General features: G+C 46.5%; 3 protein-coding genes across 3 annotated transcripts in view; 2 read left to right on the forward strand and 1 right to left on the reverse strand.

The window, feature by feature from the left end:
- Positions 1-2975: 2975 nt before the first annotated feature.
- Positions 2976-8036, forward strand: LOC135825742 (uncharacterized). The gene is made up of 5 exons (XM_065338363.1): positions 2976-3194; positions 3687-3878; positions 4221-4349; positions 5956-6038; positions 6827-8036. The coding sequence occupies exons 1-5, from the start codon at positions 3113-3115 to the stop codon at positions 7283-7285; spliced, it is 945 nt and encodes a 314-aa protein (XP_065194435.1). The 5' UTR covers positions 2976-3112; the 3' UTR covers positions 7286-8036.
- A 1326-nt stretch (positions 8037-9362) lies between these two features.
- LOC135825995 (tyrosine-protein kinase RYK-like) overlaps positions 9363-19841 on the forward strand; it is a 46695-nt gene continuing 36216 nt past the window's right edge. The window contains exon 1 of the mRNA XM_065338629.1: positions 9363-10282. Within this exon, the coding sequence (XP_065194701.1) occupies positions 10105-10282 (178 nt within the window). The 5' untranslated portion in view covers positions 9363-10104. The remainder of the gene's footprint in view (positions 10283-19841) is intronic.
- On the reverse strand, positions 12928-15745 carry LOC135825975 (BRCA1-associated RING domain protein 1-like). Its single transcript, XM_065338611.1, has one exon. It carries the CDS (start codon positions 15274-15276, stop codon positions 13816-13818), a length of 1461 nt encoding a protein of 486 aa, XP_065194683.1. The 5' UTR covers positions 15277-15745; the 3' UTR covers positions 12928-13815.

Raw genomic sequence — 19841 nt, forward strand, 5'->3', positions numbered from 1 at the left:
AATGACGGCAAACACATAAGTTCCGTACTCCGGAACATTTCACTGCTCGAAAACGACGTATAAAAAATCCGTAGCGCCTCTACGGATTTTGGCACGAAAAATCGTACTCCGGAACCTCCCTAATACAAAAAAATTGTCGCAGATTGGTGAAGACTTGCCTCCGAATATATTTATGTACGTTTCGAGTAATTAATGGGGATGATGTGGAATGGTGTTATGCATGACTTCTGCAACGACGCTGAGACATCGCATACATGTACAGCACGCATACACGACTGGAATGCAGTGCGTCAACCTACCACCTGTCTGGCTCACCAGCTGTTTTATATTTTTATATTTTCATATATTTTTTTAAAAGAACACAAACCTACACATCATGTTGCTGAAGTTCGATCATCGATCAAGCAGCTCCCAGGATTCCCATAGAACGGTGATAACGACTGGTTTCGTGTCTGGAATTGTAACTCCCAATCACATACATTTTGATGGGGGAAAGGCAATGGATATGGTATGGGACGTCACTACCGTACATCTCAGAATATAAGTCGCACTCAAAAGTCACATTTCGTGTTAGGTTCAACTAGAGACCGAGTCTTTCGCATCCGTAGGGACGCCGCCACCTTCTGTGGACCAAGACAAAAGAGTGGTAATATATCCACTAAAACTTGCCCAAAGAGTGCCCAGTACGACCGAAGTGCCCGTAACTTCGGGGTCCGCATAACCGAGGTACGAGTATACCTTGTACTTGTAAATGTACATGTACTGTTGTGGACATGGAAATCCGGTCGCACGTCTAGCGGCCCCAGGGCGCTGGCCATGCAGCCGTGGCCAAGCGACACGTACATTTATGCATTTATGCACAGCAGCCCGCTGGCCGCATCGGATCAACATGATTTTGCACTGCACGCAGCGATCTGTACGCGCTGAGGGCGCCGGCTCCGGTCAATCGACTGGATTTCCATGTCCGCTACAGTACATGTATACATGCATTGATAATAACAATAATAATAATACTAATACAGGTCGCATGTCTCCCAAATAATGGGTTCCACGCATCTGTGAACTGTTTCATCCTGAAATAGATTGCAGCAGGAAGAATAGCATACGAAAAAACATATACATGTTCTAGCACATGACTAGTACATGCCATTTTTTTACGCCGATGTACATTAATTTTATACATGCATTACTTTACATGCGTTACTTGTGTTTATACCATACAACAGCCTGCAACTTTGCATGGCTGATGAATTGCCCGCCGCTATATTTAGCCTAGTCTCACCCACACAGTGATTGAAGTGGACTATCCTGAACAATGAATCCCTATTTTTCTTTTTCTTTGTAGCGTACACACATGCACGCGAACACAATACTCACGTACTTCAATTACCACACGTATCTACACACACATGGACTCATGCACCGAGAATAAAAGAAAAGCAGTAAGAAGATGATGAAAACCAATGTGGGTACTCGCCCTCTTCTTTTATGATTGGCGCACTATTAATTTAAAATAGTGTGTCAATTTGTGAACCAGGAGAGAAAACCATTAACAGAATCAAACAGAACGGCTTCATGCTGTGCATTAGATTCCTCGATTCTCCACTGAAGAACTACCGGTACTGCAATTCCAGAGTAGCAGCCCCAACCAGTTTTTTTTGGCACGAAATACAGGTGCAGTAGGTAGGTAGGTAGGTAGGTGCATTTTTATTTGAATTCGCAAAACCAAACGGGCGGTGTCATAGACATCTACCTTGTCTATCACTGTTGATTTGACCATCGTCACAGAATAAGCCGCAACCTCATTTTTAGGGTGAATTAGTGGTTTTTTAAACAGTGCAGATTATACTCCGGAAAACATGGTGCTTACAACAAGACGAGGAGAAAGGAAGTGTTGTGAATCTGACCTGTTGACTCTGACCTGGTCTCTGATGATCGCCAACGTGTGCGTGAAACTCAGAGTAAAACACATTCTTTCTCCTTTCCCTTTTTTTCTTTGACAGACTATCGAAATTTGCTGGAGAGTTTGAGTAACACTGTTCAATGTCGTCACCGTTGTGCAGGGGGTTGCTCAGTCTGAATGAATGCTTCAAAGAAATTCGTGATTATTTCGCCTACGTTAGCAGACACAAACACAGTATGTCTTTGTCCACAATCCGCAGACAGGTTTGACACCCGCAATGTTCGTGTATGTTTTTGGGCATTATACTCAGTGGGGGGTCAGTCCACAGCGTCTTGCTGGGAAGGCACCAAACTGTCCCCGAGGCTTCCTGTGTGTTTGGAGCTGGCAGTTGCGAAATACACTGGACAGGGCCAATACTATGAACAGGTTCTTCCTCACAACATTCTGTGAAATTGCACGAGACATCGAATAAGATGAGCGTAAAAAAATGTGATCGTATGCTGGTTGTCAATGTGCATGACAACTTGCGCAATTTGCCAGCTTGCGCAAACCTATTCACATAGTGCTCACTGGATTAAGTTATTTTAAAAGCAGATCAGTGTCAACTGTGCGTGGTGTTGCTGACATCATTCCGGAATCTTAGATATGAATCTTTTTCCGTCGGATTTGGACATTGCCCGGTATAGATCTTGTTATTTCCCCCAACAAACCCTGACTGGTATAATATACTTACGGGATGCATTCAACCAGTACACTGAATCAGCATATTGCTTGTTCGGCTGCATCTTCTATTGCCTAAAAGCCATTTTGAAATAGAGATTTCTAAATCTCTAAATCTGTATCGGCTCCCCGGCAGCCCCTGATTGTCCATATGATGACAGATATCTTTTCTTTAGTGTGTCTGTCGCCTTCGCCGGAACACAAACCATTCATTTCACTGAATTGAATGCAAGTTTATTATGCTGCTGAACTACAAACTCTTTGTCAGTATGTACGTGCTGGACGGTATAAAGCCGCTGAACCTATTAGCAAGCAGTTCAGATATTTTGGAGAGAGAGAAGAGAGAGAGAGAGAGAGAGAGAGAGAGAGAGAGAGAGAGAGAGAGAGAGAGAGAGAGAGAGAGAGAGAGAGAGGGTCCGCGACAGTGTACAATATTGCTTCTTTTGTTCGGATAATCGTCATATTTACTGTTTTCCTAGTGTCGCAGTCATGGCTCTTTCAGCTACTCACGTCTGCAATGTCCTGATCGTGGTTTGTCTGTCTCTCATACTAAGCAGCTGCCAGATTGAAGGTATGTTATAACGCGCTTATAAACGTGTTCTGGGCATAGCGGCGATGGCTTGAATTGAGGGAATTGACTCTGAAAGTATAGTATATTATTTTATTTCAACATCTCAAGCATTGGTGGAAACACCGACCAATGCTAAGAGAGTTGGTGATTGCCAACCACGGCGAGAAATACAAGACCGGGGTTGGAAGCGAAAGAGAGTGGCAAAATCAACAGCAACAACAACTCCATAAAGAAAGAGAATGTGAAATAAAATAGTGAAAAGCAACTGTGTGTAGAAGTATAGTGTATAGGCGTTATTTTTCAACTACTGCAGGTAAAAGTACTCCATGCTTTGCCTTGACAGCCATGTTTAGACTCATACCTGTCAAACACTGTTGGCTGCTGGCAGCTGAAAAGTAAAGTCAACAGTGCCATTCATTATTTTTGCGATGTTGACATTTGAAAGAAACATTATGGATGTCATGCGGTTTCTCTGTTCAATGGCTCTGCTAGGTGCGTATGACAGCTGCATGGTGAAGCGCATGCTGAAGGCTGGGATTCCGTCGAGCAGAGCACCGCAGTACGAGCAGCGGGCCCTGCTCGCCAATATGTCCCTGGCACAGGTCGCTGGCATCCCGGTTAATGTGCTTGCTTACGTGTTGCAGTCTACGCAAGGTGAAGCCAGCGCTATCCAACAATGTGTAGGTAAGCCATGCTTTCCACAGTGCAACGTGGAAAGCAAAGAAGTCTATGTAGACCTGCCGAGTCTCTCTCGCTGAGCCTCCTGTAGCCAAACACCGGCCACTTCCAAACATGTATCTTGCATGCAGATACCCACGGTTAAATCTCCAAACAAAAATACATTGTCATGATTGTCAGCTGAAGTACCTCGTCATACATGCAAGTTCACAACCCGCAGCTCTTCCTGAACATTTCGGTCCTTTCCTTTAATTTTAATCCTTGGCTCTCCTTCCTTCACAGATTATTACGTCATTTTAACCTACATGTAATGCCATCTTCTCTGCTTCGTTCAATTTGTGTACACAGAGGGGAGATCTGGGCCTTGCAGTACCTACTCGCCATGTCAGAACGGCGGTCTATGTGAGCTCTCCCAATCTCAAACAGAGTACATGTGCAAGTGTCCCAGTGACTTCACGGGCGACAGCTGTCAATCAGGTAAGCCTACATGAAGTTTAGCACAAGTTGCTTACCTAATTGTTGCTCTGACTAGCCCGCCTTCTAGCTCTCCTTGACCCCCTGTCACCCCTGATACTCGCTTCACTTCCCTTTCAGATGCTTTTTCTTTCGTAATTTTCAAATTCCTATCCTTTCTTTTCTAAATGCGCCATCCATTCGCCTTTATATCATTGGGTAGGCATATGCGGATAATGCCGACAGAAAAAGTTGCAGAATTCGGTACTTGTTCTGGTAAGGTTCATGCATGTTTGGTATGTGGATAAAGAAATGGAGCAGAATTCGAGGAATTGCCCGCAATAAGGTTTGTATGGTTCTGCCAATTTCACTGCTTTTCGAGCGGAATCTGCCACCTTTTCGAGCATTATCCGCCAATGCCTACCAGGCTGGCCACTTGCTGTGGAGTTAAATCCCTACACCGCCACAAACCGGACTGCAACGACTAGGACTTTTTTCGTGTCGGTAATGTTTTCGTAGACAACAATTATTTATCGGTCAAGTGTCGGTCATCCGGAAGCTGTACGAGCTCCAAAGTTACGGGCAGCTAGTAGTCCCCTCACCATTGCCAAGGAAATGCCTAAGTATTTGGGTCATTTGTCAATGTGATTTTACGGGACGATCCGAAAAGCGTAAAATTGTCGAACATAATCGTTCTGTTATACGATTTTTATTGTAAAAGGATTCCCCAAAGGCTTTTTTCGCCTATCGAGGGGTTTCCAAACTTTCCACAATACCAAATCTGTAAAAGAAGTGATGAACAATAGGTGAGCAAAGAAAGAGAAAAAGACATAGTCTAGGGCAGAGCTCTGCGCTTGAGCATATGATTGTAAGCGTGCAGAACTGGAGAATTTAATGATGGAAAGTGTGCCAGAGATAAGCTTCCAAAGAAAACGATGTGACACTACATATTCAACGGGATTCCACTGCAGTGAAACAAATGTTCGTAGAACTGTTTGTGCAGTTCTTGCTTAAATTCGCCTAAACTGGTCAAGGAGGTGATCTTAGGGGGCAGAAAATTCTAGAGGATGCTGTATTTATGGAAAAGGAGATTTGAACAGCGCTGTCCATGGTTTGTCAATAATAGCTTTTTGGGATGTTGTGCACTGGTTGTGATATGTATACCAAAATTAGATAAGTAGTGGGGATAGACATTAACGTACTTGAAGATAAGGACAAGAGAGATGTGTTGCCTTCTATACTGCATAGACTCTAGAAAACATAGCTATATTAAGATTTTCCTTCGTGTCATGTGTGTCAAACTGAACCGCTTTCTTCCGCAAAAAGGCGCGCATACCTTAGCCTGCAGAACATCCAATGCTGAAAGTTGCTGTGCAGTCATGCGGCAGTGCCAGACCGGAATTGCATTATGCTAACGCAGGCCGAACATACTGTTTGTACAGCAATAATGTTACAGAAGGTGGTAGAGACCGTGCCATGAAGCAATGAGTGGTGAAATAATTCAAAGACCATAAAGTATAAAAAATAAAGGCAACGAGTTAAAGAAATTGAATCTAGCACTTCACGGGGCTTTAGCTCACGTGATAATATTTGAAAGGACACATCTCTTGCCACTCCTGATTATGTACAGGTCAGCCTGCTTCGCGGGCAGAGCTACAGAGTCTGAAGGGGAACGTGACACAGATCGGTCAACGGCTCAATGACCGAACGCAGGTAAGATTGTCGCCGTATGTGCAGGACTTTGATCGCCATCCATTGTGACTTGATGAGTCTCATGCTACAGTATTGAGTAGGACTTTGATCGGAAATCCATTGTGAATGGCTGAGCCGCATAGTGGTCGTAGTCAATTCATTCTTCATACGTTCCCCGTTTTCAACTCCCTCAAGCTTATGGATATCTCACGAAAATGGTAAAAAATGAAGTGAGTGGAAGGTATTATTGGAACCTTGGTTGGTTGCCTCCCACTATTTTGTTGGCAAATACAACTGCGCCTTACTCGGTAAGGGCGGTGGTATTCCAAATCGAGTTCATTTAAAAACATTACTTAGGTGACAGAGAAACTTCTCGTCAATGACCCAGGTGGTGTGGAGAGGGTTTTTTGGTCATTGTGAAGAAAGTGTCTGCTCCGAAAGTCGGAGCTCGCGCTTCCTGCCGACGAGACCACCATCAGACAACAGTATTTTGCAAAAATCTACATGCTGGTTAAAATACGAGTAAAGTTGTGAATTGAAGCAGTGGAGAAGGAATTTTTCTTTAGTGTTGAAAGATTGCATCTTCGTCTAGTGTCAAGTCAGTCGGCAGGACGGCGAGCTCCGTCGTTCAGACCAGACCCAATGAATTTTTCAATTGATAGTCATTGAATCTGGTTGTCCTGTTGACTGTTGTGTTTCCCGCACTGCAAATTACTAGAAGCAAAATTGTGCGAGATGCAGTGCCCGAGTATAGTTGATATGTTATTTTAATCATCTTGACTTCTGGTGTGCACAAACCCACGCTACAGTTTCTCGGCAGTGGCTGCAACCTGCGGACTCTCGGATATAAGTATCAGACAAGACATAGCTATGCAAACACCGAGAAAGACGGGCCGATCGCAACGATGACGTTCAGAAAGAAGTATGCGCACACTGTACTGAAGCTAACCTACTCGACCAACATCCGTACCCTGACTGCGGGAGGGTTGACGCGCTGGTTCTTCAAGATTGGCGGTGAGGAGTGCTATCGACCAACGAAGATTGATATGGTGATGTATCAGGCTGGTGCTGCCAACACCTTCATCCCAGCCGTACTGAATGGTATCTGTGAGTCAACCGCCAATAATAGAGCATCTAACATACCAGCTGGAGACGTCACGATCACTGTCAATACTGGACGCTTGCAGGTACACGAAGCTGCAAATCCAGCCTCGGGTTGGCTGTCCACGGCCACTCTCGAGGTTCAAGAAATGTGCCCGCAGTTTTGAAAAGATGGCGAGGACAGTTCCTGACCACGCCGACGCGATCGCACCGACCACTCGTCTCCGTCAGCATGATGATCCAGGCAACATACAGTGAAGCCTGTCTAAAGCGACCGCTCAAGGCACCTTCAAAGAGTGGTCTTTGTTACCAGGTGGTCTCTTTACCCAGGGCCATTTGACTCGAACTAGCATCCCTTGGTCCTGGTTTCAGTGTTCTTCTAGGACAGGTGGTCGCCTTATCCGAGTGGTCGCCTTATCCGAGTGGTCGCATTGACAGGTTTTACTCTACATTGTACATGCCTTGTGGATGTTTAGTGTAGCTGCTGGACTGCTCGTGATCGTTGCTCTTGCTGTGATATTCTTGCTGTTTACTATTGCCATACATGTAGCTTGTGGTTCTTGGTTTCTTTCTCTTTTTCCTCTTTTTCTTTCTGGAACGCTGAATATGGTGGCATCAGCGAAGTCATGTTACCATTCTCCCGAGGTTTCCGCGATGATGTGTCTTCCCATTGTTGCATGGCAACGGATTCCTGCCTATACATGAACATGTAGCAGCATCCCCCCCCCCCCACTCCGTGTGATAGTCTTTATTCGCATACATGTACACTGCCAGATATCCGCGACTCTCACCACTACACATATGTACATGTATGTGTTTTTAGTCCATGCATTTTTTTTGCTGCTCTGGGTGATCCTATTGTTTGTTTCGCTTTACGTCCAAGATTTCACACTTCCGCAGTATTTTACGCAATCCCTATACATGTGTTAACTTGGGGAAATCCCACTTTGCTATTCAGAGATGACAGCAAAAATCTGTCTATTTCTACTGCACACAAGGCATGGTTGCAGTGCTGTGTTTAGGAATGGTACTATGGTGTTGTTGCTTGACACATTCCACAAATACAACGTTAAACTATTTTGACAATTACATGAGCATCTAGGTCGATCTACATCTATAGGTACAGCTGTAATGTTTTGTGATGGCTTGCGCTACTCGCTTGCTTGTGTGAAAAGACGAAAACCCCTGCTGATCCCAGCCAAAATGTCTACGCTCAGGTGAGCTTCCGTATGCCATTAATTATGGCAAATGCCTGTGGAGACCTTATTCATACTTGAAAAGTGTCAGAGTTGCAATGCTAGCGCAGACAGGCTGGACATTCGCACAGACGTGATACAGGTATGGTCGTGACTTGAATCAATGACATTGGCCCATTGTGTTGAGCAAACGAAGGTGGCCAAACAATGAACCTAAAACTCGCAAGCAGAGTGCCGCTCATGAGCGCCCACTTGAGATTACTTCAAGTATAATTAGTACATTCAAAAATATCGTCCCGCTGGATGCGTGGCCACAAAAAAGTAATTTTAAGCCATGCTGACACAACTATCCATGCGGAGCAGAATACCTACATAGTCCTTATTCTTCACGTCCCTCTTCGTGAATAATTGTTGCAGTCCGTGTAGGAATATGCAGAGATCGGGTTGAACCATTGAATTCGTTGCCTGCACATTTGCATGAGACATCAAGTGAAACAATGCAGTGTGCTGTATCTGCTCTGGATCATACCGTATCATTGTATGTTCGACTTGATGATTGCTCGTCATGCACATACATGTAATTGCGGTAGCATTTGCGCTGACCTGCGCATGCTGTGCGCCAGCAATTGGCTACTGCAAGGCGTAGTTATAATTATAGCGGGTAGTGATTTTTCTACTCCCTGGTTTTCAGCAGTGGTGTACGCCGTGGTAATGCTAAAAGACATGGCCTGGTACAGTGGGGAACTACTACTGGTGGCTAATGTCGACAGTGATGATGGCCGGTGTGGCGGTGATGATGCGGAACCATTTTGGCCGCTGTTCCCAGGAAGATGTATGCATGGCGGGCATAGAGCGGCATTGTACTCGTGCATGGACATGTATGGCCGTGATCTAAACTTGACACAGTCCAAGCGGTTTGCTGATCTGCAAACTACTGACTACTGAGTCTGTGGGCCTTTTCTCTTCTGCGGGTAATATGGCTATGGCGCAGACACACCTGCGCTGTGCGTGTGAGGTTTTGGGAGCGTCCGTGTGCAGGCGTCTGTGAGTGTGTCCGTGTTTGTGTGCGTGCGTGTGTGCATTTCAAGGTCTGTGCGCGCGTGCGTGTGTGTGTGTGTGTGTGTAGATGTCGTCAGCTTCTTTTCGAGCGCTACGTTCAACTCATCGCCATACTGTGCGAGGAGAGCTGCGAACGGATGACACTCTACCATTAGTACACACTTTGAGCTAAAAAGTCAAGAATTTTTCCGGTGTACGACCTTCTCACTTAGAGGTGCTTGGGCATTGCATTCCCCGTGCATATTTGGAAACTGACTGTCCAGAGATAGATACCGAGTACTGTACATGCATGGCTCTGCTAAGGTGCAAACGTGATGAAGATGTGTTACCTCATTGCGCTCTGCCCTTGACGTAATCTGGAGGTACTAGAAACTTTGTTCTCGAAGGAGAAGGCTAACCAAGCTAGTTATTCGAGGCGAAAGGTTCAGCGCATACTCTTGCACAGGATCCGTGTCGTGTCATACGCACACAGTTCCATTGGATCTACAGAATCGGGGCATTAGGAGAACTCTGGTGAAGTGCTCTCTGCACTAGGCATAGACACACAGAAACTGGATGAGGTGACTGAGAGAAGGCAAGTCGTACGCTTTCTGCCGGGAAGAGATCACCCAGGATTTGACAAGTTGGCACGGTATGGCTTAGGACAATCTTGTGGAATACAACCTCTGGCCTGACTCCGTCTCCAGGAGACTGGCTCAGCGGGACGAAGATCTCAGCAGATTGTAAAGCCTATGATAATCGCGACGATGGTGCAACACCAGTGTCGCTTCAGAGGTAGCGCGCAGTGCCATGAGCGCCATCACAGCTTTCTCCACCTGTGGTACCTTGCCTTATCTCTGCTAGGCGTCAGCAGTTGGGCCGATGCGTTCAACTTTTCAATAGACGGCGCTGCACTGAATACCATCACAGGTAAGTGGTGAACACTGAACACTCATACATCCGGTGAAAACCACTGACCCGGCAACTTGTACACTATGTGTATCCGCGTGTGTTTTAGTTAAATTCTTTTGCAATTTATCTCCACACACACAATTCATAGTGAGCCCATCAGATCAATAAGTCGAATTGGAAAATGATCGGAATTTTCTACCGAACCCATCGATGGTTAATTTAAAAGAGCTGGATGGCGCTTATCGTTGCCGAAACGTCATCCATGTGCGTCTCCAGCACCCTTTGCAGCCTGCAAAGGAGGCCATTGCAAACGACATCAGTAGTTAGCAGAATCCTGGTTCCTCCACTTCAAATTTGCCCAACTCAGACAACAAGCTAAAACTGCAATTTCATTATCGACGCTCAGTACTGATACCTTCCCAATTTGTAACTGCTCTCGCACATGTCCATTTCAGAGGTACATGTAGATCTGTGCAGAAACAATGTAGGGAAAATTCATCTTCTCCTAAAGCTGGGTTTCTTCTCGAAAGTGGAGTTGACGTTGGTATTACTGACTCGCGACTGCCATCCACAAGCACACCAGAAGTCCATCTTCGCACCATCGCCACAGCAAGCCTGCAAGAAGGCACCACTTCCTTCTCAAGCCTGAAATATGCGTGTCGTGGAGTAGCCTGTCGTCGACCTCATATCTAGTCACTGCTACAGACCCGGTACTACCGTATTAACGGATGGCCAACTTCCCCAATAGTCTGCACACAGAAGAAACCATCTCTGAGAGTTACTTGCGCCCAGCAGATATGAATGGTAGACGGGGACGGAGACTCCAAAATCACCTGGGACTCACTATAACATAAAGAAACAGAAACCTCTACCAAACAGCGCGAGACGTGCGATCAGAAAGCCACCACAACGAGCCTTGACTTCCACTTTTCTACGACTGTACACAAAATCCTGGTGAAAATAGCCACGCAGTCCAAGCCTCTCGGCTGGTATCAAGGATATTTTCAGGGCACTGGCGTGTTTTGACCGGGGTCGAGGCAATGTTCCTCGTAGGCCCGTGGCAATTTCCTCCGTGCGGAGAACTAGCTACTAGAAAGTGTTTCTGCCTCGGCTTGTTGTGGTCGCCGTGTGATCAACGAGTTTACGAATACAATGGGTCCTCTGAATCACTGTTAGATGACTTGGTAGGCAACCGATGGTCTTCTCATCCTGAAATATATACTGAGCTACGAGGCATGTGACCGTGGATATGTGCCAGTGACCTCCAGTGGGAGTACTTGATTGGTACACAAAGGGAATACGTTTTGGCTTCAGAACAATAATTCCCCGCAGGATAGCTGGAGGCTTGTCAATTTATACGGTACAATGTACTTAAGGAATCGGCTAACAGCGGGAACCCTAGGTTTTGTGTGCACTTGGTGTTTTGACACACATAACGCTAGTTGTACAATGCCGTGTGTCAAGCTGTGGTTGACCAAACACTGGACCACAATCGAACAGAAAAATATCCAAGACATGCCCAACTCGCTGGAGCACACACAATGGCCACCAAGATGAAATCCTGAGAAACCTGTAACTTTCTAATAATTACTGTTCGACAGGTAATGTGTGTATCTTCGTGCATACGGGGCAAGGGTTCCAACGCATCAGAAAAACAGGACCGGAGACATCAGTGTTCAATTTTGGACCGGCCATGCCATACATTTTCCTTTATACAGTCATTGTGCATGCACAAACGAAAATCCATTTGAACAAAAATAAAGTCCACTGGATTTTCGTTTGAACCGAAGCTCTACACGTTGTGTGTAGAGCACTCTGACCAGTGTTGTGTGTGTGTGTGTGTGTGTGCGTGCGTGTGTGTGTGTGTGTGCGTGTGTGTGCGTGTGTGTGCGTGTGTGTGTTATAAATCGAAATAGTTTACTGATTTTGAGGATGATTATGTGCAATTCGTGTTGCCCGTACATGAGGCTTTATCACTCTGACCTGTAGTCAAGGTTCCCATTTGTGTACAGTCGTGTACTGTGTGTAACGGATATGGAACTGCACTTCCATATATGGAACTGCACTTCGTGTACAGTGTGCTAGTAGTTAGTGCCAGTGACTGGGTGTGAGGTGTACCTTCCAACTAAAGTGGTCCCTCTTTAATCCAGCACTGTATAAGCAAGCAACCTCGATAAACTAGCACAATTGTCAGCAGGCAAAATGTCCTCTTCATGTACATTGCAGCAATAAATCAGATTTGTTAATCCAGCACCCTCCCTAATCCAGCATAATATCCGTGGCACAAAATTAATGGTGTCGGATCATAGAGGAGCCACTGTATGTGGGTGTGTGATTGTGTGACATTTTGATATCAACATACTGTCAACCCTCAGGAGACCCAAGTGAGGCTGCGCAACTGACTTCTATTTAAGTGTAGACAACGAATGTGTGAGACAATCATCGTTCAGATTTCTCAGTGAATGGAGACGTTTCCTATGCCATGCCTTAAAATTGAGGTCACCAGTGTTGATGAGGCGCTTCTTTCGTGCACGGCGTTCCAGTGCATGGCCTTCTCCTGTCCACTTGCTACCGATCGCCTTCTGTCTCAACAAAAAAACTGAGTCAAATCAGCTAGACCAGCTAGAAATTCTTTTGATGGATGAATAAAGAAAGTTGTAAAAGTACCACATAATCATAATCATATTCAATGTGTTATGACAGCTGAGCTGTGCTGAGGAGCTCTAACAGAGCGAAACAGTTGCTGTCCACAGATTTGACAGAATGATGCGTAACTGCGTTAGATCATTACTTAATTCGCCTATTTTAGGAGAATCAAACGCAGCGGAAACGGTGCCTATACCAGCCTAGGCACAGTGCAATAGCGCAGACAATTGTAGGGTGGGTGGCATGTTGCATTGTCCTAGAGACCAATGCAAACCAATCTCAAGCTTTAAAAAAGTATTCTAGCCATAAGACCGTAATGATCTCTGATGTTCGCGTGGACATCAATCATTGCGCAATGGAATGAACGACACGTGTAATGCCAGGGCTGAACCTGTGGGTAATAGTAAATGAGGCGCATAGTCCATTCTGACCGTAGAGCTAAAAGGATACACTCTGGAAGACCAATACGCGAGTGATGATTAGGGAATGATCGTACTTCAATGTTTCATCAAAGATGGTAATAATTATTGTGATTTTCTAAGGTTTACTGATTAGAGAAATGTGCTAGTTAATACACACGTCACAAGCAATGAGAAAACTCAACAACTAAGAAGAGTAAGACACACAACTGAGAACTAATGATCCAAAATTCAGATACAATTTCAGAATAAACAGGTTGTTCTTTGAACAGCAACGTTATCCCTCACTCTCAGCGCTCATTGTGTTGTAGTATAGTTTGAATATAATTGTTTAGTTCGCTGTATTTCGAGTACCCCGGAGAATGTAACGCAGCAACAAGGTAGCAAATAAGCCTTTTATTGCCCTTGTTGTTCCGTAATTTGAGTATGAATAGAAGGCTCAATGAGTGGCAGGGATGTTCTGTTGCTAATGCCTAGTTCTCACGGTCAGAGCTCTACACTGGTCATTTCACACGGATACTTGCTTACCTCGCCTTTGCCACTGGGTACTGTGGAGCGCTTCGACTCACCATTGCCCAGCTCTCCCTTGAAAAGATCTGTGATCAATGGGTTTGGCATCGGGTAGCGCGAGAGCGGAGCATGTCGGCCTAGCCCGGGATGAGCAAAGTGTTGTTTCTCTGCGCCTACTCTATTCCTGGGCAGAGGAAATCCAAAGTCATCTTCCAAGCGGAGTGGTCTCCCACAGCCAGTATCCGAGCTGGGCTGATACATCTCGTCCGGGCCTTTAGCCATTCCGGATGCTCGCGTCGGCATTAGGTGACGTTGATGGGACTGTCCTCGGCCAGGTATTCTGCGTTCCGAGAGGGCTGTCCGACTGTGGCGTGGTGGTTCGTCGCTGGCCAATCGTCTCAGGAATATCCGGTCCTTATCACCCTCGCCCTGCGCCTTGGTCAACGTTTGCATGGCCCCGTCCACGCTGGGTCTTCGTAAGCGTTGGCGTGTCGCCGCCGATGATTGGCTACTACTAGACTCTGCAATGCTTGGGCCGAGCATTCCCGCGTCGCGCCGCGCCTGGTGGCATTCGAACGCCGCCTGTGCGTGAGCAGCATCACTGAGCAGCCTCACCACGTCATAATCCTGTCTGGCTCGCGCTATGTCGATGGGCAGCCGCAGCTCGGCATTGAATAAATGCACTTTGGCACCGTACTGGAGCAGCAACTCCGAGATCTCGTAACTCCCTCGTAGGGCGGCGGCGTGCAACGGTCGATCTCCATTGTTGTCCGGAGCATTTGGATCTGATCCGTACCTCAGGAGAACTTCAATCATTCGCTTGGAACCTCGGTGTGCAACTTCATGCAGGAGAGTGCGTCCGTAAGCATTGTGCCTCATCGCTCTCATATCAACAGACTTTTTAACTGCCAGGTCCTCGAGAAGCGATGTGAGTGATGTCAGGTCTCCTCGCGAACACGCATCCCTCACCAGGGCTTCATCGGAGAACCGTATGTGCCTTTCCGAAGCACCACCACTGCTTCCACATGACGAGGAGGTCGACGAGGAGGTTGCAGATAGCCTCGAGTGTTCGCTGATGGCTGGCGACGCGCGACAGCTGCTCGATATGCCTTGCTGCAGGGGCGAGATATGTTGCGCGCTCTTGCGAGAGACGCGCGACGCGTCGCTGCAATCCGCAGAGCAACTCTTGCGCAGCCTCTGATGTGGACATGGCATTTTCTTGGGGCTGGCAGAGGCACTAAGAGAGCGAGATGCGGAGGGTCGCTTGCGAGACGCCTTCCCGTGTCGTGCAGGCTGAGATGAAGAGTTGCTGAACAGCCTACAGAGCTTGTTAACCAAGCGAGGCAGGCTGCTTTCTCGTGGTTGCCTGCTCCTGCGCTGAAAGGCGTCAGGACTGCAGGCACCTCTCAGCTCGTCTCTTTGGCTATCGAGTCCCATTGGCTATTTGTACAGGACGAGATGCGCAGCTATCCTGTCCTGGGATGTTCCAGCGATTCAGGTAGCGCTGGAATGCTCCCTCTGCCAGTCGGAGCTCTGGATGAGTAAGAATGAGACGATAGTCAACTTAACCTCACACTGCTGATCATGGAGCTTACGACAGCTAAGCAATCACGCAATCAAGGGAGCTAAGGGGCTGAAGATCTCGTGTGGCTGAGTTCTGCCTTCTCTGCACGAAAGTTGCCGAGTGCAAGGATTTGATATCGTATCACGTATAATAGTGGTTATCACAACCGCTTCGGGTGTAATTGCATCCAATGACACGCAGTCGAAACGCAGCTAAAAGCACCGTTACGCGTCAACCTGGGAGAGAAACTGTTTTTCTAGCATCAGTCTGACCTCTACGCCTCTGGAAATCACTTGCACTGGAAATGGATTCTGTCCAAGAATGTGAAATCCCTGGGGCTAGGGTCCTGGTCTGTCCTGCGACGTGACAAACAAATACCACGGTTTTACTAAACAGAATCAGACTGTCAACTGGCGAGTAATCCGTGTGTGTACCGCTACATGTAGCCAACAAACAGCCTGTCAGAACAACAGAGGTACGGAGGACTCACCATGCTCTATTTGTATTGTTGTATGTTGATGATACGCTATACTTGTAGTGCGAGCTCCGCATTCCTTTTTCCCTACCCACCTTCCGTGTGTTGCCTATTCAGTTGGCTGATCGTTGCCCAGCCTCGGCCCGACTACTCCAGAAGTCATACATCACATCAACGAGGACATGTCCTACCGTGGATGCTTTGTTATGGGATTGCCGTGCGGGTCGCATGCTCAGGCGTGCATCCTGCCCGAGCTGCGCATAGCTTCCTTCTTTAGACTTGTAGTTAGACTGCTGTGGTCGGACCCAGCGGAAGTGCCATGAAGTGGTGGCAGCCATCACCAATGTGGTCAGCTACAATGGTGTGCTTTGTTCCACACTCTTGGCCGTGTTACTCGCCAGTCGGGGTCTCTGCGCTACATCTCACCAGTCAGACGCCTGTCCTTGGCATAGGGCTGAATGTCGCAGCGGATCACTCCTCGTCCTATCCAACACCTTATTGCAGCTGCTAGCAATACTGTAAGCTGTTCGGTGAGTTGATGTTCCGTCGTTAGCTCGGAAATAGTGTTTTGATGGGCTAGCTGAACAGTAACACCATTAGCAGCAGTAGTGCACCTCTAATACACTATCTGCAGACTCGTGCCCTGCGTAACACTAAATTTGGAGGTTGCCAGTCTGTGTGCGTGTGTGTGTGTGTGTGTGTGTGTGTGTGTGTTCACTCTAACCTGAGCTGTCTGTGAACTGCCAGCCACAGAGCCAGTGCATTGGCAGATCACTATACGCATTACATGGTCATCCTGTCTATCAGTGCTGAACCATAGCGCGCTGGAGATCAAAGCAATATGCTTGATCATTCAGTTTGTTCCTGTCTGTGTCAGTCTTCAAAACAAACGTACAAGTTGGGTTCTCTTCTGCCTTTGTGGTATTGTTCCATCCTTGTGGTATTGTTCCATCCTTGTGGTATTGTTCCATCCTTGTGGTATTGTTCCATCCTTGTGGTATTGCTTGTGGTGTTGAGCACTCTAGGCAATCAGGGAATTCTCTCTATTGTAATTTGTTCATGGCAGGCAACCAGGTCACTCTTTTCATCCTCTTATTATAAGTTTAAGTTGCTTATAAATCGTTGTCACGCTACTCAACTAAGTACTGCAGTTTCACAGACGATCCAATAATTTTGTCAGCGTTTCGGTCTTGCATGGTTTAGAATGTGTTGGTGCAATCTCGGTTAAAGCATCGGTAGCCAAGCAGTCCATAGTGCACTCTTCCGAGTGCCCTAGAGCTCAACGTGTAACCAAAATTCGGTGCCCATACGGGGCTATGAGTTCGTTGAGGAAGCGACTCATCGATTGAAGTAATGCACTGTACATGTGGAACTCGTCAAGCAAAACGCCTTTGATGTAATCAAGCGATACTAGCTGAGCGTGACTGGCGTCTTGGAACAGGGTGATTTTGTTTATGTTTACTTTTGCCCGGGGTGAACTCAGTCGGGGGTACTTCGAGAACTCAACTTCAAACAGGGAACAGGTGTCAACGTTAGGCGCTGCGCGCGTTATAGAAACAATGAAAGGTCAACGCCTCGCCATCAATAGAAGACCCTAAACTACATTCTTGTGAACAGGAACTCAGTTTGAGAATCATTATGACGTCACAAGCTGCATCTTCAGTCAGACAGATTGACTCGAATGCGCACGCACGTGCACGCCTGAACAGACATAGGCGGGTAGAAGGAAAAAAGGAGAGAGCAACACATAGATACTGTAATAGGGATAAACAAAGAGAGGTACATGCAGATTTACCCTGCATCCATAAAATGATTAGCTGTAGCACCTCCTGTAAAACCGGAAAGTCTACCGACCAAAAAGGTTAACGTTTTTGTAATTTTGGCATGAAAACGTGCAGAAAGTTTAACGATGGCTACCTGGCCACCCATCTGTATGCACATCTTTACACAGACATCTAGCGATAACTTTTTATTCAAATAACGAAAATAATAGGTCGTTAAAACGTAAGACTTTGTGACTCTTTAGAATTTCCGGTTTTACAGTATAAGTTGATATAACAGTACATTCATATCCCACTTTTATGTGTATGTATAGTGTCATTCGGATCTTCCTAAGTTGTACATTGTACTGTTGAGATACCGAATTCAAATAAATCAATACAAATACCAAAATTTAATGTAGACGATCTTGAGGAAGTTCCTCGCTTCACCTTGGCCTTGGCTGTATGTCACATGCTGCCAACGTCTTGCTTTTCCGTATTGGAACGCGATTAGGCGGTGTAGCGATATAGCGATGTGCTCTTTTGAGTATTGTAAACGTTAGATTCGAATGAGTGCAATAGTACAAGGTTATTTCGAGGTCGAGAGCCACAGAGCATGCCACTGCATGGTGGTTTACTCTGCAGCCTATAACGGCTCAGAATGGAGCAGGGAGCTGCGCTGGACTACCACCATTCTTCTTATTGTCTGATGATTGGTTTTTGCCATGAAACTCCGAGTAACTACGAAAGAGCCCTATTTAACTTCCTTTTGTGTACCTCTTGTGCACCATTCTCCTTTGATGGTCTTAATCTATAAGAATCGTAATCGCAGGTACTAGACACCTTTATATTCATTATAATTTATCTTCACTGTCTGTACCTCGCAATGCCTGATGGCCATCACGCATGCAACATTCTAGTCAATTCCCATAGGTTTGGTGCAAATTTTAATTGGTGATCTTTACTGTGGGAGACGAGACATTTATGGAGAACTTTGTTTTGTCTCAATCGATAGTCGTAGCTTTCCCCTTGAGTTGCAATCTTCTAAAAGAGGCATGGTGCGTACCATGCTGTCATTTTGATTTGTTTTTATTGGTTGGCGCTTAGAGCGGCCCGGGCCAAATCTTCACGAAGACGCAGTATAGGAGGCCATATACGGAAGTAGTGCATTCAAGCTGACGATGCCCCGCGGCCCGGCGCAGGGCGTGAGGGGCGAGGGTGAGAAGGGTCAAATGCTCACACCTAACTACTGAAGCCCTAATTACTGTAAGGCTTTCTCGCACCTTCGCCAGCAGAGGAGGAGTACGCAGTCACGAAATTCAGTGTCTAGAGACATTCAATTGATCAGGGCGACAAGAACTACATGCACATCGTATTGTCTTGAAATCGTTCAAACTGGCCGTGGACAGGCGGAACATCTTCTTTCCCATTCCTGGGGAGCATGTTTTGAATTACGGGTACATGGGCACGGATTGACGCGAGGCTTGTGAGCACATGGCCAAAGGTGGCTGTGAGATGAAAATGAAATGCACGCCAATTCATTTTGTTAGGACGGAAACCTGTTCCGCTTCGAAGTACATGTACAGACATAATCTGTTTGTAAGCCGACCGCGAGTGGAGAGAACGGAAGAATCTTGGTCGGAACCCTGAGTTTCGCGTCATGCATGACTATCCGGCAACATCAGATTCTGTGGTGTAAGCCTGCTTGAAGCAACACCAAGTGAAACGCATTATTCTATGGCAGGGAGGTCTTCGATAATTACTATGAGCATCTCATCGTGGTCGCGACTTCTCAACCCAAATAACAAGGAAATGTGAAATCGTGTCCTGCACAGTTGATCTACAACAGTAATACGATAGAACGCTTCATATAATGTGTTAGGTGAACAGGCCAGTGAGCTCACATTTCGGCCAGAACGACGCGTTTTGTCCTGCTCGAACTATGTCCCCTCTAGTCCAATCCTCAGCACCGACGCTTCTCAAGCACAGAATCCAGCCGCTAGGATGATCTAGGCATACGGTCCCTTTGTTATGCTTAGTGGGTGAATCCACTTGACGGCATTGACTAGGGCCAGGAACTACCGTACGGAACGTGGAGGTCGGCTAGGGAGGAAGACCCACTTCCCTAGAGTTTCCTCGCTGATGATCTAGCGTACTCGCGCTTGGGAGCGTCCACAATCATGAGCATCCTCCATTAAATCGT

The sequence above is a fragment of the Sycon ciliatum genome, chromosome 10, assembly GCF_964019385.1.
Source record: "Sycon ciliatum chromosome 10, ocSycCili1.1, whole genome shotgun sequence".
Classification (NCBI taxonomy): domain Eukaryota; kingdom Metazoa; phylum Porifera; class Calcarea; order Leucosolenida; family Sycettidae; genus Sycon; species Sycon ciliatum.